General features: G+C 41.1%; 3 protein-coding genes and 1 non-coding gene across 4 annotated transcripts; 3 read left to right on the top strand and 1 right to left on the bottom strand.

The window, feature by feature from the left end:
• Positions 1 to 316: 316 nt before the first annotated feature.
• rsl1d1 (ribosomal L1 domain containing 1) lies at positions 317 to 3,220 on the top strand. Its single transcript, XM_070927274.1, has 9 exons — positions 317 to 366; positions 641 to 780; positions 897 to 1,035; positions 1,239 to 1,387; positions 1,687 to 1,788; positions 2,177 to 2,270; positions 2,405 to 2,536; positions 2,631 to 2,777; positions 2,920 to 3,220. Exons 1-9 carry the CDS (start codon positions 328 to 330, stop codon positions 3,061 to 3,063), a joined length of 1,086 nt encoding a protein of 361 aa, XP_070783375.1. The 5' UTR covers positions 317 to 327; the 3' UTR covers positions 3,064 to 3,220.
• On the top strand, positions 1,938 to 2,069 carry LOC139303881 (small nucleolar RNA SNORA55). The gene has a single exon (XR_011599003.1). It is a non-coding gene; the product is annotated as a small nucleolar RNA SNORA55 (small nucleolar RNA).
• Positions 3,221 to 5,237: 2,017 nt separating the features above from the next.
• Positions 5,238 to 5,732, top strand: LOC139303863 (transmembrane protein 238-like). The gene has a single exon (XM_070927711.1). It carries the CDS (start codon positions 5,238 to 5,240, stop codon positions 5,730 to 5,732), a length of 495 nt encoding a protein of 164 aa, XP_070783812.1.
• Positions 5,733 to 19,137: 13,405 nt separating this feature from the next.
• On the bottom strand, positions 19,138 to 23,755 carry narf (nuclear prelamin A recognition factor). Its single transcript, XM_070927674.1, has 11 exons — positions 23,631 to 23,755; positions 23,441 to 23,506; positions 23,165 to 23,293; positions 22,925 to 23,057; positions 22,345 to 22,479; positions 21,087 to 21,205; positions 20,644 to 20,773; positions 20,172 to 20,244; positions 19,922 to 20,059; positions 19,637 to 19,794; positions 19,138 to 19,523 (listed from the first exon to the last, which is right to left on the bottom strand). The coding sequence occupies exons 1-11, from the start codon at positions 23,685 to 23,687 to the stop codon at positions 19,276 to 19,278; spliced, it is 1,386 nt and encodes a 461-aa protein (XP_070783775.1). The 5' UTR covers positions 23,688 to 23,755; the 3' UTR covers positions 19,138 to 19,275.
• Between the last annotated feature and the right edge of the window lie 640 nt (positions 23,756 to 24,395).

The raw sequence follows: 24,395 nt of genomic DNA on the forward strand, positions 1-24,395 counted from the left end.
GAACAGCACCAAAATATCAGTACTTCAGGAGTCTCTTATCTTGTTTTGATTTACACATTTTAATATTATTATAATTGGATGTATTGCTAACTTTGTCAACTCATTTTTACCCTTCTGGGCTTCCCTACATGTGTAACTTATTCAAGCATTAAGCTTCAGTGCTTTCATATTAAGACTGCAGTATCTGTAGCCATCATTTTAACTTCAATTGAGACTTTCGTGACTTTTGTTCAGAGTTGTCGTACAAATAAAGTTTGTTTGGTACTATGTGACGTAAGTATGCCAATAGCGCATGCGTGGCGGCTGTTCACACGTGAAGCAGACAGCATGGCAGAGGAAAGAAAAGTGGCGTTGGACCAGGCACAGGTAAAAAACACCTTTTTGCTGTTATGAACTCTTTATAAGTAGCATGTCGGTTAACAGAAGTTTACACGGCTGTGACAAAGTATATTAGCGTGAGTCGACAGCAGCTATACGTTAGCTAGCCTTAGCCATCTTGTTTACTTGCTGACTGGTTTAGCAGTGAAGCTAATTCACCGTGGCACAGGAGCGTGTGTGTGAATCCGTAGACCCCTGGAAGAAAACTGGAGTTCTGTCGGTGGGTCTGAATAGTCTTTTGTAACTCTAATGTCTCTGTCAGGTGAAAAAAGCCGTCCAAGCTTTACAGGCTTTCCTGAAATCCAAGTCCACCGGTGACTCCCTGTTCCTGGACGAGACGCAGCAGATCAGCCTGCTCTTCACCCTCTGGAAGATCCCCAAAGAGGCCCAGACCATCCGCATGTGAGTCCACCAGACAGGAACATAAAGCTGCCTTCATGCCTGACCTGTAGTTCTTCTGTAGCAATTATTAGCTCTAATCTGACTCCATTAATATTGACGTTTCATTCCGCCCTCAGTCCCTTGCCCCATGGCCAGCGGCCTGACTCAGACGAGGTCTGCCTCTTCACCAGAGATGAGCCCAAAATGACCTCAGAACAGACCCAGAGGTTTTATAAGAAGCTGCTGGAGGTGAAGGGAGTCAAAAACATCACTGAGGTATGTACCAGTCTGAGTCCTTAAAGCAAATACATTGCTCAGTATGAATAAATTTACAATGGAGTATAATAAATATCATATACATTAACAAGAGCAAAGTTGGTTGACCAGCCACAGTAGCTGGTAAGTCCTAAATCTTACATTAATTAAGACCTTGTATTGATGGTACCCATAATCATGATGCGTCTCTGTATCTGGAGCAGATCATCCCGTACAAGGCCCTGAGGACAGAGTACAAACCGTATGAAGCCAAGCGCCGGCTGCTGGGGAACTTTGACATGTTCCTTTCTGACGACCGCGTCCGCCGGCTGCTCCCATCCCACCTCGGAAAACATTTCTACCAGAGGAAAAAGTGAGACCCTTTCCCTAGTGTTGTCCGACGTTCCAACTATAATATCTTCAGTACAAAACCACAGCGAACAGGAGCTGTGCTGTCTGTTGGCTGTTGATTACTGTCAGCTCTGTTCCCAGTCAATCAGTTGAGGTGGATTCTCTTCCAAGACATTGCTCACAAGTTCTTTTACACATTTGGTACCAAACTGAGTTTTTTTTCCCCACAAATCTGCATATTTATGTTCTTTAAACTCCTGGGTTTTCCTTGTACTGGGTATTTCTGCAGCTGCATTCTTATCTAATTTCTGTCTCTACCAGAGAGCCGCTGTCTGTGAACCTTCAGAGCAAACATCTGGCCAGAGACATCCAGAGAGTCATCCAGGGCACCAGCTTGAAGGTTACCAACAAGGGCTGCTGCTGGTGAGATTCGCTCCGCTGCTCCTTGTGTTCCTCATAAAATGTGAATCTGCTTTAATCAGCTTTCTGGGCTTTAAGAAAACACCTTGTCCTTAATATCGCTTCAACGTGAGTTTTCCAGAATGTTTTCATGTCTTGTGGCAAAATGAATAGCACCTCTCAACAGCCCTGTCGATTCTGTTAAGTGTTTGATACGGGCAATTGCTGGTGCCATAGAGATTCAATGTAAATCCAGATGGACCTCCTCTTCTTGTGGAGCCTGTCTCTACAACTTTGATACACAATATGTAATGTTCACAAAAATCCCTGCATTTATACTACTTGTATTGAAGCTGTTAAGAGTTTCACATGGTAACCCTGCATTGTCTTCCATGATTGGCCTGTAACGTAGCATGGCACGTGTTGCCCACTCCGGCATGACAGCAGATGAGGTGACGGAAAACATCGAGGCTGCTGTGCAGACGGTGGCGGCCAAACTACGTATGGTTAGTTTTCCTAATATGTTATTTTCTTGTGCTTTGCAACATATTACTTGCTTTTTTTTTCAAACTCTGTAATAGAAGGATAGTAACTTTGCCCTTATCCCGATTATGTATTACATTTGCATTACTGTGTACAGAAAGGACCAGTGATGAAGCTCATCCACTTGAAGAGTCAAACGTCAGCGGCCCTGCCCATCTTCACCTCAGACCTGAGCCACCTCAGCGTGCTGGAGGAGGCAGGGAGACCGGCTAAGACTCCCAAGAAAGAGGTGAGAACAAGTTTATACTCCAATGTTCATCCGGTGCCAGATTATTTTTGAAACAAAGTGTAAAATAACCACCTCATGTGTCTGTGAATTTAAGGCGGCTGCAGCCAAAAAGAAGGCAAAGAAGAGCAAGACGGCGGACACAAAGCAAACAGATGCCACTGTAGGGGGAGAGGAAGAAAAGGAGGAAGAAATCCCACAGCTGGTTCCCATAGCAACACCTAGCAAAAAGCCTAAACTGGAGGTCAGTACCACTCGCAGCTGCTCGACTGAAATACTAGCACCTACTAATTTTAAATATTTCAACTGACATTTTGGAAAAATTCACACAGTGCTGCATCTTAAGTCAGTGGACTGTAGACCCTCATTGCCTTTCTTTCTTGCAGAAGCCATCCAAGAAGAAGAAGCAGCTGGAGAAAGCACCCAAACCTGCTGTCATGAAGAAAGGAAAAAAAGCACAGAGCAAACTGACCAAGAAGGCTGGCAAGACTGACTCCAAAGTAAAAAGAAAAGTGCCTAAAGTGAAATGATTCCCAGCCGAGCGTCTCTGCACGTTGCCTTCTCAACATGGACATTTTACACAGTACACAGGACCCGATCGTTCACAGAATGGACAAGATATTCACTCTGTTTTGTCTTTGTTTTTGCTTGAATGAAGCAGATTATAAACGTTGTTATCTGAAATGATCTGTGGCTGTGTTGTGTTTTCTAACTGCTTTGTAACAATGTATTTTTCACAGCAGACATTTTTTTATCATAGCAGAAAAAGCACAGGCAGAACTAACATAGTTTCATTGAAGTGTTTGTTTAAGCCCTGTCAGTGAGCAGGGGACCTGAAACTACAAGTTAATTGGAGTAGAGCTTATCAATTGTTAATATATTATTATTAATTACACCCATGGCTTTGCTGTTATGTTAAAATGTCTGTTAAAAAACCTTATAAAATGGTTTGGCCAGTAAGTATTCATGTATTGTGAAAGTGGTGATTTATATATTGTTTTGGTCACCTCTTTTTGAATGGGACACATTCTGCAGGGAATATAGGCGTTATTCTTGACTTGGCAAAAGAAAATAATACGTTCTTAAACATTTTACATTTCCTCTTGTATATTCTTTTAGGGTAGTGGTACCAGTCAGACATTCCTGAGGAAAACTAATTCTTGTGAGAATTGAAGCGATAATACAGATACTATAGGTATTTAATCATCGAATCGAGCACAGCTGAAATTACGTCCTGTGTGTTTTGTTTGCTCTAAGAATGCATTTCTCATAATGGGAGTTCAGGCATCATGACTTTGCAGGATGAGTCACACTTTGATAGTTAGCAGTGTTTCAGTACACTTACTAAATATGAGCTGTTTATACACCGTGTGTGTACTTTAACATCTGAAGTGCGTTGACCTTGAGAACTGTTTGCTCACAATGAATTCAGCCATCAGAGCTGTGCCTGTATAGCTGTCAGCTGTATCAGATGACATGCATGTTGTTAATGAGATCATACCCGGGCTTGTACAGCTGCTGCCTGTCGCTCGCATGCAGTAATGCTACGTGGGCTCAGGTACATCCCCTATGAGGCTTTTCATCTTCACAGCACCTTAAGATGCCAAACATGGATTCTACCCACAAATCTGTGACATTCAAATATGAATTTTCCTGCTTTTCAACACAGTGTATTTGTTTTGGAGGAACAAGATGACTGTCACGTAAGTGGCCAGCCAATCAGTGGCAACAGGTGGGCTGGGTCTCTCTATTCATCCAAGCCCTCCCTCTGCTGTGTGGGTGTGGTGGGCCATCTGGAATTACAGTGTGTTCACGGGTTACTGGGCAGGAGGATGAGAGCTGCATCATGCAGACACTCTCTTACTGATCATACACATGATATAGCTCCTACATATGACTGTTGGAAGGTGGCTGCATTGATTTCAACAGGGGCCGTGCTGAGCAGACAGGACGGCTCAAGACAGAAATAAGGAAGAAGTTGGGGAGCTATGGATGCTCAGTGGCCGGTGTTTCCATTATTCATGTGTTGAAGGTTCTCAGAGGGGAGAAACAAAGCGGTAACAGGCATTTTTTATTTTCTGTGGAGCAACCATGGAAGCAATTGGTGAAACTTCATTTCCAGATGACTCCGGGAGTCAAAGCCTGTGTCCAGGCCCTCACACGGGTGCTGCAGTGGCCCCAGGCTGGGCCTACCTCCACAAAGCCATCATCGTGATGGTGATGGGATCTCTGATGTCTGCTGCGGGCGGACTCCTCTTCCTGCTCCAGTCTTTGGGGGTGACTGAGGCTTCCCGCTCTGTAGCCTCAGCTTGCCTCTCCATTGGGCTGATGTTTGTGGTGATGGGGCTGGTGTGGATCCCCGTTCTGAAAGAGAAGCAGAGGCGGAGACGGTACAGCCAGGAGGCTTGAATAGAAGATGGAAATGACTGTGTGAAAGTGGAAACATATTTTTGTCAGTAATGACGTGACTGTTTCCTCTGAAACACCCATACAGTCACAAAGCTGCTGTGGTTTTTGCTGATAACCGCTCGTGTGCATTGTACTTTGACCAGTGTCACTGACTGCAGGTTGTTTCTGTCAGTCAGTGAGGATCACACTTCACTGTCCTGCAGCTGCCAGCCGCATGTTGCTTTTTGACTTGTTTCCACATCTGGATTAACTCTGGGAAAAGACAGACTCTTTCTGGAGGATCTCCACCGCCACCATGTCAACGTCTGTACAGGTAGAGCCAGTCATGGAGAGGAGGTATGAAGGAGTTGGCCGCTGCAAGTGCTCTTTCTGGTTCGCAGTGGCCCACGACATACTCGGCGTCTTCATCATGATGGTGGGGGTGTTTGGCGGGCTTGTCATCCACGATTTGTTCATCTACGCGGGGGCTATCATCATCTTCCTCAGCCTGATCTGGTGGGTGTTCTGGTACTCCGGGAACATCGACGTGCCACCCGAGGAGCTGGAGGACGACGTGGGCCTGATCAAGCTGAAGAACCGCGGACTCAGCCGGGTGGTGAGGCGTGTGTCCGACCGCTTCTCCAGCAGGATCAGGAACTCTTTCAGAAAGAACGGCGGCTCCATCAGAGAGGGCCCCGCAGGCAACAGCAGACCTTCAAACACTGGTCCAGATGTGTCGCTCTCCACTATCTATGACAGCACCATCGCCTGCTCGTCCAAAGAACCAGTGAGAGAGACATTGTCAATATGAACAAACCCACCACAGACTGTAAAGGACGCCAAGAGACACTGAACTTGGATCTTTCTGTTTGTCTCCTTTGCAGTCAGTTTATTCTGTTGAAAGGGATTTTGTGTGTGCTCTGCTAACATGCACTAGTAATGATTAGACAACGTTGAAGTCTTGTCTAGATAAGATCCCCATGTGCTTATCTAGCTGATAAGAGGTAAACTTTGCACACTGTAACACTTTGTCGCGAATGGCTCTGATTCAGCCGCTATTTTGTTATCAGTCATGTTTGGTTGATTCCCACACAGCAGGGATGTGGTGACTGTAAATAGAAACGTAAAAGGTAAAATGAGAGATTTGTTGTGATGAAGCTGAATCTCATTTTGATGATATATGACCAGGGTTGGGGTTTATAGCTTTATAGGACACCAGTGGAAATGAACCTAATGCAGCCAGAAGTCGCAGTTTTAACTTATTTAATTTATATATAAAGCTACATTTAAACTTTATAATGTCTATTGTACCACCTGTCTAACACAAGTACACCTAAACACACCGATAGTTTTAAGGATGTTTGTATTTTATTCCATTAAATACTTACTGTTGGAAATCTAAAACTGAACTCCGACCTGATTCACGCAAAACCAACATCTGGTGTAAGAAAGCTCAGAGCTGTGGTGTTGCGTCCTAAAACTGCGCTGCACCGTCATGTCAAGTCTCAAAACTCCACCTTCACTGAAAAAGTCCCCGGAGGTTTCAAGTCTCACCATGTGCTTGTCTCGTTTTGAATGTATTTGGATATTGCACCCTGATTGGCTTTCACGACATTTGTGATGCCCACACACCAATCTGCATCCAAGGGAAGTAACCATAAGAGGCACACTTTTAGTAAGGGCATCTGTAAGTGTATTTAGTCATTTAACTGTTGGACTTTCCCTATGTGTTGGTTTAAAGGCTGTTTCATAGCCATCTCCATAACTCTGGTGGAGAAATACTGAATCCATCTATGTAAAAAATGTATTGAATTATCTAAAATGTATCTTCCTCTCTACCCATGCATCATTGCTAACATACAAACACTAGTAGTAGTGTAGCATACACATTATTCTATATCAAGCAGTGTGGAATAAAAAAGTCCTTCTTCCTTCATCTTCCTCTGGTTTAGTCAGTGCTTTAACTTTATGAGCAGTTTATTTGTATTGCTGAAATCAAATTCACTGTTTCTGTGGGCTTCGAAGGCCCACAACAGCAACAGTTCACATTTACAATATGGGCTTTAAAATGCATAAATCCTCTGACATGTGAACAAAGACAGAACTAACCATGTAAAAGCAAGGCACAACTAGTATGAAAATATCAGCTTGCAGACTAAAAGAACCCAATCATTTTATATGGCTTATCTTCTGTTTGTGACCCTCTAATAAAACCACATACTTATGATGAATATACACGGACACTAAACCCTTAGATTAGATATGACCAGACAGATCAGCGTGCAGATTTCCACTGATCAGCTCATGTGATACCCATAACTCTGTGGCTTTGACTGAATTAGTCGTAGGGAAGAAAATTGTCACACATACTGCAGCTTCATGGCTGTTCTCTAAGACAAGGCGGTTGGTTCTGCTGGTTTTCAGTTGATAGCCTGTCCTCTGCTGCTTCCTATTACCCTCACATCATCTCGTCATAGTACATATACACTGCAAGACTCTGCAGGAAATTTACACAGGGGCCAAATACATGGAGGAGACTGAAGGCTCAGAGTCATACTTTTACTGTTTCCTCATCAGCAAAGCCCTTTACTTTAAATCTTAAATGCCATAATAAAAAATCTGACATTGACATTTTAACAAGCAGCCCTACTGCATTGAGGCAAACGCTAACACATCTTAGTTTAGTGTTTCTAGCATGCAAACATTTGTGAATTGGCAGTGAGGACAACGTACAGCTGAGGATGATGGGAATGTCATTAGTTGTGCAGGTATTTCTTTGGTTGGACAATTTGAAACTTGACCTGATGATGGCGCCAGAGAGAAAGTCAGGAAGTCGTCGGTGATTACAGTTCATCCTGTGGTCTGCACCGTCCAGAGGCTGGTGGGTCCTGAAATAAATAGACCATGAAATAAATAAAAGAAGGAGAAAAGAAAAACCCTCCACAGTGATATACATAAATATGCCAGCCTTCAAATACATACTCGGAATAGATTATAGCAAAAAAAGGGTTGGAATGCAGTTTTATAATAATAAACATATATATTTTTAATAATTCGTTTGGGTATGTATGTCAATGCTTATTTATGTATTCATTTAATGAGGGGGCTTTTCATTTTCATTTTTTTTGTTGATATTTAACTAACAACTTTGTCAGCTAACTCGATGTTTCCACTGTGTGTCGCACTTGGATTTCCATTTAGCCGCTGACAGAGACCGTTAATCTGCCGCTGAACCTGCAGTAACTTCATGAACACTTGTCAGCTTCTGCTTCAAGTTTAATTTATAAAGCGCCAAACCACAACAAAAGTTATTTCCCGACACTTTCCCTGTAGAGCAGGTCCAGACCGCACTCTTTCTAATATTATTTACAGAGACCCAACAGTTCCCACCACGAGGGGAAAACTTCCTTTTAACGGGCAGAAACCTCCAACAGACCCGGGCTCTCGGTGGGCGGTCATCTGCCGTGACCGGTTATTGTTTAGTTTAACGGCGATAAATAAGAAGAGAAAAAAAAAATACGGTTAAACTAACATGAATCTAATTCAGCGAAATTATGGAGAATAAATCGATCCAGTATGTTACAATATTTAAAAATGAGTGAAGGAAATTATTGCAAAACCTGTTTTGCATTAAATAATATTTTACAAAATAAAATAAATAAAATAAATACTGTAAATACTGACGTTATGACGAAATTATGTTAGGATTCTATGGTTGCTATGGACTCCATATATAAATCGGCTGAGCTCTTCATCGTCACCATTTCACTGCTGAACTTGACGAGAGACACATCGATCTGAGAGCGACCAGTACTAAAAAGTGACTTGGCAACAGAAAGAGAAAGAAGAACCCTTAAGAACCAGGCAGCTACTGACTGAGTTTATTTTACGTCTTCTAAATGGAAAAAGTAAGAATATGAATCCTTTAAAATCATTTTAAAACTTTCAAAGTAGCTTGTTAGCTAACATTAACGTTAGCTTGTTAGCTAGCTTGTTAGCTAACGATAGCTAGCTTGTTAGCTAACGATAGCGGACATTAATGTTAGCTTGTTAGCTAATGTTAGCTAACAAGCTAATGTTAGCTAGCTTTTTAGCTAACATTAATTTTTAATGGAATTATTAATGGAAATAAGTGTCAGATTTGAATGTAACTTATTAAAATTATGCATAAAGAAAACAGTAAAATCTTTCTAATCCTTTTAAAGTATTTAAGAGTCTTTTTATTAGAGGCCGTGTGTACCTTTTGAAGCTAGAAAACCAGAGTTCAGAATTTAGTGCAGAAATTAACTGTTTGCTAACTAAATAACTGGTTGGCTATAGTTATTTCACTTTCACTAGACCATAAATAACTGAAAGTTGACAAAGACAGAAATAATCATGCAAATGAAAGAACTGAACAAGAGAACTGACTTTTATAAACACTGCTTAGGGCAAAAAAATGAAGCAGGAGTAAGGAGTTGAGACTGTTAATAGACTGTATATTATCATATATTTATAGAATATTTGCTGTGCAGTTTGGTGAGGACCAGAGGCAGTTGTTAAGAGTAGAGCCTTTGAAAGCCTCAAAGTCCTGAGAGCATTTATGTACATAATCTCTGCTAAACAAAGACTTGAAGAGACAAATGCTCCAGATAATGTACATATCATTTGTATGGGAACCTGCTTTGTTTCAGAGTTTAAAGTTCAAAGGGGTCAATTTAAAGTGAAATACCATTAATCTGTGAGGGCAAAATCATCAATCAACAGTCTTTAATTTTGGTAATGCAACAGAGGTTTGTAGAATGTGTTGTTCATTTTAATGTGACAGCAGATACTGTCTCAATTTAATGAAATCCAAAAAATAATATGAAAAAAACATTTATTTTTGAAGAAAGGGTTTAAAATGAAATGTAGGAAATCACTATCTGATGTTGGTACGCCACTAAAGTAACTTACAAATTACAACACGATGATATTAGTTACTGCTCTGTTCTGTATTGTTGATGAGATCAGCTTGACACCAAACATAGATTTATCCACCTCTGCTGCATCAGTCTGAAAGAGATTCAACTAAACAAGGTTGAGTTAATTCCTTCTTTTTTTCCCCTGTCTCTATCTCTCCAACAGGAAGACAACAAGAGGCGGAGGGAGCAGGAGAGCAGCCCCGGAGCCCTCCAGGAGCCTGCAGAAAAAAGGTCCTGCCCTGCGAGGAGCTCCAGCGCGCAGCCCTCCTCCTCTGGCTCACAGGTGACCCCTGTCCAGCCAGGGAGGAGCTCCAGCCCCCAGCCGTCCACCTCTGGTCCACCGGATGGAGCACTGCAGGCCCTTGCCCAGCAGTGGGTGAGTAGTCCACCCCACTCACACACGCTCTGCTGAAATGTATACACACAGAGCACTGCCTTCTGGGGAGGTTGCGTACAGTAATGCTGGAAAATCCAGCAAATCAATAATCATTTTGAGAGCACAGCATTTCACAATAAAAGAAAATGTAACTGACTTGTGAATGGTGTGGTCTCCCTCAACCCAGGTGACCCCTGTGCAGCCAGAGAGGAGCCCCCAGCCGTCCTCTTCTGGGTCACAGCGGGCAGGACTCCGGGCCCTTGCCCAGCAGCGGGTGAGTAGTCCACCCCAAACACTGACACCAGGCTTGTGAATGGTCGTTGTGTTTCTGCTGGCAGAGTGACCTCCACGATCTCCCTCAACCCAAATGACTTTTCTCCGTCTTCTGACTGAACTAGTTTGACCTGTTTCTTCCCTTTTCTTCTGTCCATCTGTCTAACAGGCTCGGGAACGGAGGCGGAGGCGGAGGCAGAGGCAGCAGGAGGCCAGGCGCAGCCGTCTACGCGAGGGGTACTTCGACGTGGAGGTCGTGTTCAGCGGACCCAGGCCCTCCGTCCGCATTCCCCGTTGGGTCCCACCTGCCACTGCCCACGAGGTAATGGCTGAGGTGCTGGCATGGTGGGACGACTCTCCACTCAGCCCGGAGATGTGAGTATGACCCCTCACAGGTAAAGGGGCCGGGCTGAGCAGGTACAGTATATTTACTGGCAATTCCACCGCCGCTCACACATGTTGTAAATATTTATTTCAAAGTCTTTTTTCCTTTTTTTTTCTTTTGAAAAACAAAAAAACAAAAAAACATTTAGTGATAAGTTTAGGATATTGTTAAGTCATAAGTTTAAGATATAGTTAAGTAGCATTAAGTTAAGTATATAAACAAGTAATATAGATAGATATATAGATAAGTTTTTCTTTTAAACTTTATGTAAATAAGTACATTTTTAAATTGTAAAAGAAGTAAAGGGTTTTAAGAGGGTCTCAAGGAAATGTTCCATTCAAATCCTTTTTTCCTTCTGTGTTTAGTTTTAATGAGTCAAGAACAAGAGAAAGAAAATATTAATCCGTTCTCATTATTTGGCTATTTTATTCATTCATATCTCAGTATATTAACTGATGAGCAGTTGAATTGAACTGCAAGATTTGATCGACCAGTGTTAGATTTCTTGTTAAATTAGTATTTATAATGTCTTATTATATCATTACATTGCAGCCTGAGCAGCAGGAAGCATGTATTTGTTTGGAACATTTCCAAAGGGTTAGGGTTAGTGAGGGTGGGACCCTCTTAAAGCCCTTTACTTCTGTTGCTTTTGTGGATATTAAAAGTTGATTAAAGAAATTATTAATATTTAAAATTGAACAAAATATCCACAAAAGGATCCACTGCACATAGATGATGGTTAGTCCTCTAACTGTCTTTTGGGTTGGGGTTATAGTTAAGTAGCGATAAGTTAAGGACATAGATAAGTAGAGCTGCAAAGTTTAGTCGATTAATCAATGAGTGGGTCGCCAGGAAATGAATTGGCAATTCTTCATATTACTGATGAATTAAAATCTGATTGTCTTTGAGTTTTGGACAAAATGAGACATTTGAAGATGTCAATTTGGACTCTGGAAAAATGTGAAGATCATTTTTCAGTATTTACTGGCATTTTACAGACCAAACGATGATTAATTGATTAATCAAGGAAATAATTGGCAGATTTATTGATGATGAAAATGATTAGTTAGTTGCAGCCCTTTAGATAAGTAATGATTAGTTTAATCAGCAGTGATAAGTGATAATAGATGTGATGAAGTTTAGATTATACTTAATTAATTATAAGGCTTCTTTTAAAAACTAAAAACTCCCTAAAAACTAGTGCGCAGGTGAAGTATTGATATGTGTAGTATATATGTTTGGATTTAGATCAATAAAAATAGGTCCACCAACTTTTTTAGAGCTTTATTTAAAAAAATAAAATGTAAAAATGTAAAAGAAGTGAAGGCTTTAAGAGGGTCTCAAGGAAATGTTCCATTCAAATCCTTTTCTAAATCTGTGTTCAGGTTAATATAATGACTCAAGAACAGGAGAAAAAATGTTTTCTATACTCATTATTTATTATGTCTAATTTATTTATTTACATCTCAGTCTGTGAACTGATGTGCAGTTGAAACTAATTGTAATTAATAGACCAGTTTTAGATTGTTATTGTTTGTTATATTTGGATGGAACATTTCCAAAGGGTTAGGGTTAGGGAGGGTGGGACCCTCTTAAAGCCCTTTACTTCTGTTGCTTTTGTGGATATTAAACATTGATCAAAGAAATTATTAATATTTAAAATTGAAAGAATTATCCACAAAAGGATCCACTGTACATAGATAATGGTTAGTCCTCTAACTCTCTTTTGGGTTGGGGTTATAGTTAAGTAGCGATAAGTTAAGGACATAGATAAGTAGAGCTGCAAAGTTTAGTCGATTAATCAATGAGTCGAGCACCTGAAAATGAATTGACAACTATTCATATTACTGATTAATTAAAATCTGATTATCTTTGAGTTTTGGACAAAATGAGACATTTGAAGACGTCACTTTGGATTCTAGAAAAATGTGAAGACTATTTTTCAGTATTTTCTGGCATTTTACCGACCAAACAATGATTAATCGATTAATCAAGGAAATAATTGGCAGATTTATTGATGATGAAAATGGTTAGTTAGTTGCAGCTCTTTAGATAAGTAATGATAAGTTTAAGATATAGATGTGATAAGTTTCGGTTATAGATAAGTATTGATAAGGCTTTCAAATCTTTTCTCGTTTCTTTTTCAAAAAAAAAAAAAAAGTGTTGGTGAGGTATTGATAAGTTTCTGATACATGTTAGGATCTAGATGAGTAACTTTTGTTTTTCTTTTAAACTTTATTTAAATAAGTAAACTTTGAAATTGTAAAAGCAGTAAAGGGTTTTAAGAGGGTCTCAAGGAAATGTTCCATTCAAATCCTTTTCTAAATCTGTGTTCAGGTTAATATAATGACTCAAGAACAGGAGAAGGAATGTTCTTCTATACTCATTATTTATTATGTCTAATTTATTTATTTACATCTCAGTCTGTGAACTGATGTGCAGTTGAAACTAATTGTAATTAATAGACCAGTTTTAGATTGTTATTGTTTGTTATATTTGGATGGAACATTTCCAAAGGGTTAGGGTTAGGGAGGGTGAGACCCTCTTAAAGCCCTTTACTTTTTTTTTTTTTTACGTTTGTGACTATTTAAATGTTATTAAAAACATATTTTAAAATCTACAAATCTTCTAAAAGAAAGGATCCACTGTACATAAGTAATGGTTGGTCTTCCAACTCGCTTTTGGGTCAAAATCTTAAAGTGCACTAAGTGTGTATTAATCCGACGCTGAAAATAGTCCCCACAAATGCTCTTTTCACTGTTGTTTGAGTGATGTTTGTTGAAAACTACAGTTGACAGCTGTTTCAGGAGATTAATGTGGCTGCCATTATTCACTATTTAGTCATTTTATAGACCAAAAGGTTAATCGATTAACCAAACAAATAAATGGCAGATTTATCGATAATGAAAATGAGTAGTTAGTCGCAGCCCTTTAGATGAGTAATGATAAGTTTAGGCTATAGATAAGTTATAAGTTGAAGTTATAGATGTGATAATTTTAGCTTATAGACATGTAATGATACGTTTAGGATTTAGATAAGTAATAATGTGTCCACCAACTTTTCTTCCTTCCAAACTTTATTTAAATAAGTAAATTTTAAAATTGTGAAGCAGTAAAGGGCTTTAGGAGGGTCTCAAGGAAATGTTCCATTCAAATCCTTTTTCCTTCTGTGTTTAGTTTTAATGAGTCAAGAACAAGAGAAAGAAAATATGAATCTGTTCTCATTATTTGGCTATTTTATTCATTCATATCTCAGTATATTAACTGATGAGCAGTTGAATTGAACTGCAAGATTTGATCGACCAGTGTTAGATTTCTTGTTAAATTAGTGTCTTATTATATCATTACATTGCAGTCTGAGCAGCAGGAAGCATGTATTTGTTTGGAACATTTCCAAAGGGTTAGGGTTAGTGAGGGTGGGACCCTCTTAAAGCCCCTTACTTCTGTTGCTTTGTGGATATTAAAAGTTAATTAAAAAAATATTTTAAATTCTATAAAACTTCTAAAAAAAAGATGCTTTGTACACAAGTTATGGTTAGTCTTCCAAGTCTTTTTTGGGTCAAAAACTTCCAACAAAAATCACATAAATTTGTCACAACGTGTCTCTGGGTGACATGTAACACACACACTGTAGTTTATTTTGAGTCGCTCCCACACACACCGTCCTGCTGCTGGAAACACTCACTAGTGCACTAAGTGTGTATTAATCCGATGGTGAAAATAGTCCCACAAATGCTGTATTCACTGCCGAGATTGTTTGAGGAGCATACACAGAGCAGAGAAGTCAGAAAGTACTGAGAGACGGACTAATGCATTGTTGGTTTTGGTCTGTTCATGAGATTTGTTTACAATGATGCAAATATATAATATCAGCAGCTTCATCCTTAAAACATAAAACAAAGAGTTTAAATGAAGGAAAGGGCTTCAAGAGGGTCTTTTGGCCATGTTCCTTTCAAATCCTGTTTAATTAGTATTAATAATGTCTAATTGATTTTATATTCACTGATGAGCAGGTAAAACAAGTTTCCAGATTCTTTACACCAATGTTAGTTTGTTAAACAGCGTGTGAACAACAGGAAACATACATTTGGATGGAACATTGTCAAAGGGTTAGTGTTAGGGAGGGTGAGACCCCCCTAAAGCCCTTTCCTTCTCTTACTGAGTCATTAGAACGAGTTCACCAGCAGAACAAACAGTTGAGATGCTTTAGTGGTTTGAACAGGTCAGTAATGGTAGCTGCTGGGGACGTCTCCACTCCATCACACCCTTCAACAAAAAGATTTATTTAAAACATCAACAACAAAGACAACAAAAAAAACACATTTATGTTTACAGGGGAAGTAACGAGTCTCCAAATCTTTATTTTCCTTCTTGACTTTCTTTTAAAAAAGAAATATTATACAGATAAGATTTTGACCTCATAACAGAAGAAAAGGACTTCAGGAGGGTCTACTGGCAATAATCCAGTTCACCTGTTTTTCCTGCACTGCATATGTTAATAAATAAGTTCCCATTCTGCACCAAATTGGATTTGTATGTGACACAATGTTAAGACTCAATTCAGCCACAAGAGGTCAGCAGTGCACAGGTCTAAAGTGTCGGTCTGATCTGAATGGACTTCTGTCACAGTCTGCACTCAGCTTGTCTTTCATTTCGAGCTGTTTTTAGTCGTGAATGTCATCTGGATACTGAGCCATAGAACACAATAAGAGGCTGAACAAGAAGCTCCAAGCATTGTCGACCCCAGTCATTATCACTGGTCACCAGTGGGAATGATGTACCAATATACCAATAGAAAGACGTATTTAGGGATAATTCCGAGACAGTAGTTCAGACAATGTAAACAAACAAAACAGGAAGCCAGTCATCACAACATTGCTCCATAGTTCCACCAGTGATCAGAGACTCCACAGGGTTCCTGTGATGGAGCTTGTATTGCCAGTTCAGAAACTGTGCACTCCTGATCTCTTGTGGCTGAAACTTGTAGAACACACTTTCATTTGTGGTTCACACCTGTTTACATTTCATTGTGAACAACAAGAAGCTTATATTTGGATGGAACATTGCCAAAGGGTTAGGGTCAGGGAGGGTGAGACCCCCATAAAGCCCTTTACTCTCTGTTACTGAGTCATTACAGCGAGTACTGGTACTACTACTGGTAGCAGCAGTGCAGTAATAGTGGTTGTAATATTAACAAGCAGAAGCAAAAGTATTTAAAGATCTGAAATGTTTTAACTAAATAATATGATATGTTATTATCTAATAATACAATATAATGTAGAGAGGATGTTCAAAATGAATGCAGGCAGTATTAAGAGCAATGATATGAGCATTAGCAGCACGTGTCAGTGGTATTAGTGACATTTCAGCTGTAGTTGTAGTCGTCATAACAGACTGTAAACAGTAAGTATTAGTAGGTGGAGAGAAGCAGGGCTACTAACATTACTAATAACTAATAGCTGGATTAGTAGTAGCACTTAAAGTAATTGTAATATCCAATAATAACCAAAGTTGGGCAATATAAATACCTTCTGTCTTGGTAAATGTCATTTCATATTATATGAAATATCCAGATGGGGATGCTGGCTTTTGGCTAATCCTGTAAATGAACTAACTGACAGTACTTATTATTATAATGCTGGAATCCTGTGAATCCAATATTAATATAATCCATATACTAAAAAATAAACATAATTTAGTGCAGCGACCTCTTGGTTGCCATGAGCACCCTCCTGACCCTCTGCTTGTGAACCACGGCAGGAGTTTGTAATGAGCCTTTAGAAATCTTGAGAACTCCTGAGCTCATGTGGCTGAACCCTCTTTCAAAACGCTTTAATGAGCCGATGGCAACCTGTCGGCCTGTACCTGTTCTTAAGTCGTGACGTTGCATTTCAGTCAGATTACTGTTAGTCTTGTGGTTTCTACCTGCAGAGATTGTAAAAAAAAAACTACAAAAAAAGAAAACCATTAGAACACGTTTGGCTCATTGTTCTCAAAGGCTGTTAGCTACAGAAGAGTTCTCCTCCTCTTCTTGGCTTGCTTGGTCTCTTTTCTTGTCCCCTTTCAGGAAGAAGCCGAGCAGAGTGGAGGTCTTCATGAGAGGAGGTTCACCTGGGCTGCTGGGCTGGGAACTCATCCATGCACACACCTACGTTACTGATTCACTGTTCTCCACACGATATTGTTTTGTTTATGTAAATAGTTTAATAAATGACGTTCTTTTGATTCAAATCACGTGTGTTCTCCCTCCTTCTGTGTCCGAACTGTGAGCCAGTTCATGACATCATTCAAGGTAATTACTTTTATGAGAGTGGATAAACTTTCACTGAGAAATGTAGACGTTGGCTTGCTGTAAAGTAGGAGTAAGTTTAAATCTAGCAAGGCAACTAACTATTCATCCAGGACTAACTACTACTTTGGAGAGTGACATCATTCAGCATTGTTCTGGATATGCTGAATATGTTGATTTCCAGTTAATCTAAAGTCAGAATATTCATGATAATTAACTATCAATAATTTATTCATGGTGCAAAACAACACAAAGATGATCAAAATGTCACTTGGTTATTGAATTTTCCAAGTCCCTAAAATAGTGAATCACTGCACCAGAGATACATTAATACACCAGTCATAGTGTGTCCCACATTGTTAAATAATTGACATTTAAATGTTGTCCATGTACGAATAGACTCTTAACAGGCCAGCCTTTATAGCAAGGCCATTTTAAATATTTAAACCTGAAGTAACTGATTTTTGTAGTGAACACACCTTCTAAAGTGATGTGACAAACTATGCTGCTTATTTACACATCCAACAGTTAAGCAGCAACATTCTCATTCATTTGGAGTCTTGTGTCTGGCCACAGGACGACTAGAAGTCCAATAGAAGACCAAACAAGTTTTTGGTCTCTACCAGCTACTGAGGGAAACATCTGGCTCTTTAGCTGCTAAATGCTCGGCGATGTTCACCAGCTAGTCTCTGTGTCTGCCTGCTGTTAAGTGCCGAGGAGGTAGTGTGCAGCGGGTGTATCACAGCGACCCCTTTCACATTGTCATTTGAGTCATTATAAGAATATCGATTACAGCCGCTTTAATTGTTAGCTCATTCATTGTGGTGGCCTCAAGATGGCCTCTAAAAAGTGCACAAGGCCATGGGTGGTGTTGAGTGGATGACCAGGCTAAGGAGGTTTTCTGCCTCAGGAATTTGGCCCTCCAAGACAGAAGAAGTGACATGATGTTTATCAGGAGGTGAAACTCTTTCCTTTAAGTCAAGTTGTAGCAGACACTTCCTGGCAAGTGCATATGAATGTGGTACTTGAGTTGGATTTGTCTTGTTCGACGTCTTGCAGATTGAGAAATGTCCACACACGCCGTTGACAGTGTGTCTTGTGGATTACCAAAGTTTGAACTCTACAGGAAGCAGACGCTGTTCAGGGAACAACGACGTCGTCCACCGACATTGAAACGAGACAACACTTCATTTGTCAGAATATTTTAGTGCTGAACGTGTGATTGATCTTGTAAAACAAAGAACAAAAACAACACGGAACTTAAAAACACTAGTTTTGTGGAATGGGAACAAAGTGATAATAAAATTGAAATCATCATGGTACCATTAAAAAATAATGACTGATTCTTCACTGGGACGGATAAACCAAACACTGGGCTGGTAGTTACATAATAAGCAAACAGGTCGGGTTATTAAGTGTGATTAAAAGGCCTTTCACCTCCGCCTCACTTTCCATTGACTGACTGTTGAGATAAGACGATCACACTGTTGCATAGTTATCAATGTGTTCGAGAACACATCGCCTTTCAGTGGGGAACAGTGGAGACAACTTGAACACAAAGTAAAACAGCATGTTTCCTTTTGGAATACATTAAAGACTCCTCAAATGTACATTCAGTATCCACACGTCCAGTCCATGAGCTCCAGTTGTGCTAAAAGCTTCTTATATATGTTTCCTCAGTGGCTTATTGCTCTGTAAATACACATAAATAGTTCACACTTTCTCGGAACAGCTGGCAGATCAGGTGACTTTGTACCTCTGTTCCTGTTTGCTATTATCTGCAGCTTACTGACATCACTGTTTCAGTCCGCGTGTGTGTGTGTTTTTCTGGACTCTGGACCCATCTCTCCTCAGGTTTGGCACAGGAGATCCACCAATTTTAAATACACACATTACCCCCCCCCCCCCCACCCTCCGTGGCCAAATCAAAGAACTGCACCCATTGAGACTTCACTGGTCTGTAGTGCAGCATGGTCCTCGGCTTGGCCCTTCATTGTGCCCGCATGAATGATGAGATGGTCCAGGCAGAATCAACCAAAGGCAGCCTCCATTCCATCACGTCTTAAAAGTAAAAGCCGTCCTTTCTCCTCACCACTGCATGTGTGGGGGCTGTGTGTGGATCTGACTCTGATTTCTATACTTGGTGTGCAGGAGCGTGCTGGCCTGCGGGGAGTCCTGGCCCTGCAGCCAGTCTTGATAGAGGGTGTGCAGGGTGGGGTTGACCTCCGGGAGACGGACTGGCAGGCTGCTGTAGGCCTCCTCCATCTGCTGGACCAGGGCTTTATCCACCCGGCCCCCTGCCTCGCTCTCCGCCTGACCGCGGCCGCTCAAGCACCCTGAGTTGACACATGGGAGACACAAGAGGGGCTTACACCGGCAGACCTGAGCTGAAGGGTAGATTTCAAAACAATGAATGTTTTCAAAATCATGTTGGTAGTTGTGGTGTTACCTCCTGGGCAGGACAGCACCTCCACCAGCTGGTAAGGCACATGTCCCTTTCTCATTCGGTGAACCAGGGTCTGGATGTTCCTGAAACCGTAGATGGCAGCAAACTGCAGCAGAGTTTCCCCGTCCCGCTCCAGAGTCACTTCCTGGAAGTCCCGGTTCCTAAAAAAACCCCCCAAAAAAACAAGGTACACAGGAGGATAAATAAAACATATAAGATACATAAATAAAACTGATCGATAGATAGACCTGGGGAGTACAAAGCATGGTATCCCCCAGTGGGTCTCACCTGAGGGTCTTGTATGTGATCTCTTGGACGTCCAGACCGAAGAGCTCTTTGGCAGCATGTTTGAAGATGTGTTCCAGAAAGCCCTCGGAACCTCGGCCCTCGTGCCTCACCAGCGCCACGTCTTCAGCCTCCCCCAGCCTGCAGCGACAGTGTAGGCTACTCAACAACAACCACTTCCATAACGACTCAGTGAAAATATACAGTTGGAAGTTGGACGCCATTTTAAACAACATGTAGGGTATTTACTCACACATGGTCCGGAGGAACCGAGTCCAGCTCCTCCACTGAAACCTTCCTCTGCTCCATCAGGTAATAAATCTCCCCTGAAACATCAAAAGACACCGTATTATCATCAACTACTAAGAATATGATGGGAGGTACTGAAACCAAAATAACATTTGGCTTAGTGCCTGGTTTCTGTGTGATCCCTTGTGTGTTATTTAGTGTGGTTCACATGCAAATGGGATTATGCATATTTACTGTTGATCTCTACTGTTAAGCTATCAAATAACATGCAAAATAACAGGTAGTTTAAAACCCACAACTTTAATGCCTGCACCCAAATGTGAGGGACCACAACAATCCTGTTCTCGAGCTGTATGGCTGAGAACAAAAGCAGATTTCTTTGGTTAGCAGCAGATGCAGCTTCCCCACAGATCAAAATAGAACCTACAGAGGAAGCAAAACACGGGCAGCAGTGTGTAACATAAAAAGGACTGAACCTGAGGTGAGGACACAGTCCACATCTCTGGTCTCCAGCAGGCTGTTGTAAAACTCCTCTCTAACAGCCTCCAGCTTCTTATCAAAGCAGGGAGCCACCAACACGTGGTAGACTTTCTCTGGACTCAGCTTCTGCGGGGAGACGAGGCAGAAGGGAAAAACTCCATAACAAGGCAGATTCTTATGAAGCAGTTTGCACAACATGTATTTAGTTAATATCTGGACAGGACAGAGTTAAGCGACGTTGTAACTCTATACAAAATAACATATTTATCTCAGAGGGAGGTTCATGCTTTTATTGGTACACAGACAAATTACACAGCTCATTCTTTTTTTTAATTTAACTCAATCTGTTACCTCCAGCTTCTGCACGTACTGTATATAATGTGTAGCGGTACCGCCACCAAACTGATTGCATCTGGCTGCTGTGACCATGAAGGCTCACCTGCTGTTTAGAGAAGTAGTCTTTGACCAGACAGCCCATGATCTGCTGTGGAGACCTGGCTGTGCAGATATGAGGGGTGACCAAACTGCCCAGGACTCGCTCTGAATAGCGGATCCACCCTGTGTACGTACGTACGTACGTACGTACACACACACACACACACACACACACACACACACACACACACACACACACACACACACACACACACACACACACACACACACACACACACACACACACACACACACACACACACACACACACACACACACACACACACACACACACACACACACACACGGTTAAAATAAACCTTGACCCTCTGCACTCTGGAATGTTTTTTGGGCTGAAAATCACCATCAACAAGCAATCATTTAGGGCTGAAACAAAAGGTCAATGAATTGATCAATCTATTCATATTATAATAATATTAGTGAATCTACAGAAACATTTTAGCAAACAATTTTGATAGTTGATTATTTGTGGGGTCATTTATTAAGCAAAACCAACAAAATACTCAAATTCCTAATTGCATCCTATTGTTTTTACTGTTTTATGTCATCATAAATGGAATACATCCTTTGGTCTGGGATTGTAAGACGGGCAAAACAAGAGGACATTATAAGACGTCACCTTTGGCTTGAGAGAAATGTGATGGGAATTTCTTACATTTCTGACATTGTAAAGACTAAGTGATTCATCAATTAGTTGAATAAAAGATCAACAGATGAACTGATAATGAAAATAATTGTTACTTGCTACCCAACAGTATAATTATTAAAACATTTTGGCAGATTCCTGTGAAATTAACCATTTGTAAACATTTCTAATGATCCAACTTCCCTAGAAGTTTCCTTGTCTGGAATAGAATAGAAGTCTATGCATTTATTCCTGGGAAGAAGGAAAAAAAGAGAGGCCAATAAAGTCATTAGCTCTTGCTGTTCCTATCTCTGATGAAGGGAGTGGTGAAAGAAGAGCCTTCTATCTTTCCCGAGCAGCACACCACTGCTATCTCTACTTGTAAAACAAGCTCCGTCTCTCTTTATACAGCACACGGCATGCAAATGAACTGTTAAGAGCCTGAGAGGCAGCAGGAGATAGAGGCAAAAAAAAGAAAAAAAAGATGAAAATTGAGGCAAATGTTAGAGGGCAGTTCAGTTGGCCAGAAAATCAGTTGGGCAGGTGGAGAACTGAAAAAAGTGAAGTGGGAGAGGAGAATACGGTGGGGAAGGGGTGAGGAGGAAGGGAGTTCTACCTGGGCAGGAGGAGGTGAACATGGGCAAGGCGTGGGAGTCGTGGTGCCTCCTGCGATACCTCTGAATAAACTCCTTCCGACTCTCCAAGATGCTGAAGCCTGCCGCCAGGGTGGTGTCGAACACATACTGCACTCCTGCAGGGGAAACCCAGAGAGATGAGAGCAGAGGCGGCGGCACGGGGAGAATGTCGAGCGTCCGTGACAGATACCGATGAGTAGGAGGGGATTTCTACACATCAGTAATAAAGAGATGTCTCCAACGGTTTCAGGAAGCTAAATGTCTTGACTTTTTAATGCTTTTTTGAATGAAAAGTGGCAAGCACAACTTAAAATAAAACAAAACAAAACAAAACAAAACAAACTGCTGTCAAAGTATACCCATTTCTGATTGAATGAAGCTTACAACATGAAGGCACAGAACAACATCTTCGATCTGATTTGGCTAAACCTTACAGTGGACAAATAAATCTGTCACTTCACAGGAATAAAAAATATAACAAGAGCTCAAATAACTACATTAAAGGGCACTTTAATACTGTTTAAAGAAATAAACAGTGATATATGATTCCCACTTGCTCACCTAAACTCTTGAGGAAGCCGCAGAGTTTGTGGGCAGCCTCAGTGATGTCCAGACCAAACTTGACAGCAAAGAAAGGCAGAGACTGTGGACACATGGACGCCACCAGCACCTTGTGCTTCGACGCGTCACACTTCTGACAGGGACGGAGAAACAATGGGGAGATTGTAAGGTGTCACAGTGAAACAAGACAGCTCCCTGACCTTCTCAGGTTTCACATTGCCGACTGGTTGCGCCTTGTACCTTATTGAGTGCCAGGACCCGCTCCACTTCCTCCAGGCTCTGCTGAGAGATCTTCAGGCTCTCCTCCTCTGATAGACAGCCATCACAGGACAGACAGGCACTCAGCAGCAACTGGGACCCTTCATGCACCTGAGGGAAGTGTGTTGGGTTATTAAAGAGACAAATGTTATATTTCAAAAAGAGAGACAGATAAACTGATTTTGATGTATAAAATGGAGCGCCCCTTAAATAAACACTCGGATGAGGACTGATTTTGCCAGAGTAAACAGACTTTACCTTTCCATTGGCTTCATCCCTCTCCTGGTGTGAGTTGGCACCGTCATCACCCTGTTTCTTGTTGCACTGTGTGGAAGATCAATGATCAAATTCATGACCGACAGCATGAAAACCTTTTTCAAATCCGGCATGTTACAAGAGTGTCGGCTGATATAGAAGACAGCGCAGCGATGATGACCCAGAAATTCACCTGTTTGGTGCAGTTCTCACACTTCTCCTTGCGCTTTGCTACGTTGACCTCTGACATTTTCCTTGGCTTATCTGTAGGTTGAGGGTGACATATGTAGAGATAGCAGCACCATTAGCTCCCCAGTGTTCATCACTTCATCACAGCATGTTCCCTCTGAAGCACTGGCATGGTGGTGCTGTGTGTTGTTCTGTCAACTCCACCCTCCTCTGACTGTCCCCCTGTCCTATCACGAGCTGCGCGCTTATCATAAACACAACAGCTCTTTAATGGTGGGAAACTGGCAATGAACACAAACTAATATCCTGTCATTAAAATTCAAATGGCTCACGTTAATCATATACGCAGTGCCAACAAAAACAGCCCCAAGAGCCATTACATCACATTATGTTCGTGTGAGGGGGGCTGGAGGCTATCATCCTGTGAAATCCCACAGATATTATGAATACAATGTGTCACTCTCCCATGGTGTAACGTTAAAATACGGACAATGTCGAGTATGTGGTGAATATGTGACTGTAGCTCGTGATAATTCCAGCCTAGCTTAGCCGAAAGCACCAATCATTTATAACGTAATGTGTAACGTGAATTAGCTAACGTTACGTTATGCGATTTAAAGAATAAGCTATTGCGTTAGGTGTCTTTTTTGTCCATGATGGCGGGTCGTTTAGTCAACGTGTTTGTTTAACTGTGCGTTGGTTTAACAGCATGACAGGCCCTGCGTTAACATTACAAGGTCGAATTTTAAGGTAACTCACCGGACGGTTT

The sequence above is a fragment of the Enoplosus armatus genome, chromosome 20 (genome assembly GCF_043641665.1).
Source record: "Enoplosus armatus isolate fEnoArm2 chromosome 20, fEnoArm2.hap1, whole genome shotgun sequence".
Taxonomy (NCBI): domain Eukaryota; kingdom Metazoa; phylum Chordata; class Actinopteri; order Centrarchiformes; family Enoplosidae; genus Enoplosus; species Enoplosus armatus.

Bases quoted from the DNA above. Each gene is read 5' to 3' on its own strand.
- LOC139303863 (XM_070927711.1), top strand. From the start codon at position 5,238: ATGTCAACGTCTGTACAGGTAGAGCCAGTCATGGAGAGGAGGTATGAA.
- narf (XM_070927674.1), bottom strand. From the start codon at position 23,687: ATGTCAGAGGTCAACGTAGCAAAGCGCAAGGAGAAGTGTGAGAACTGC. The intron at 23,058-23,164 runs GTACAAGGCGCA...CGTCCCTGTCAG, and splicing joins GGGTCCTGGCACTCAATAAG to AAGTGTGACGCGTCGAAGCA. The intron at 20,774-21,086 runs GTGAGCCTTCAT...GTCTCCCCGCAG, and splicing joins ACTACTTCTCTAAACAGCAG to AAGCTGAGTCCAGAGAAAGT.
- rsl1d1 (XM_070927274.1), top strand. From the start codon at position 328: ATGGCAGAGGAAAGAAAAGTGGCGTTGGACCAGGCACAG. The intron at 367-640 runs GTAAAAAACACC...TGTCTCTGTCAG, and splicing joins TGGCGTTGGACCAGGCACAG to GTGAAAAAAGCCGTCCAAGC. The intron at 781-896 runs GTGAGTCCACCA...TTCCGCCCTCAG, and splicing joins GAGGCCCAGACCATCCGCAT to TCCCTTGCCCCATGGCCAGC.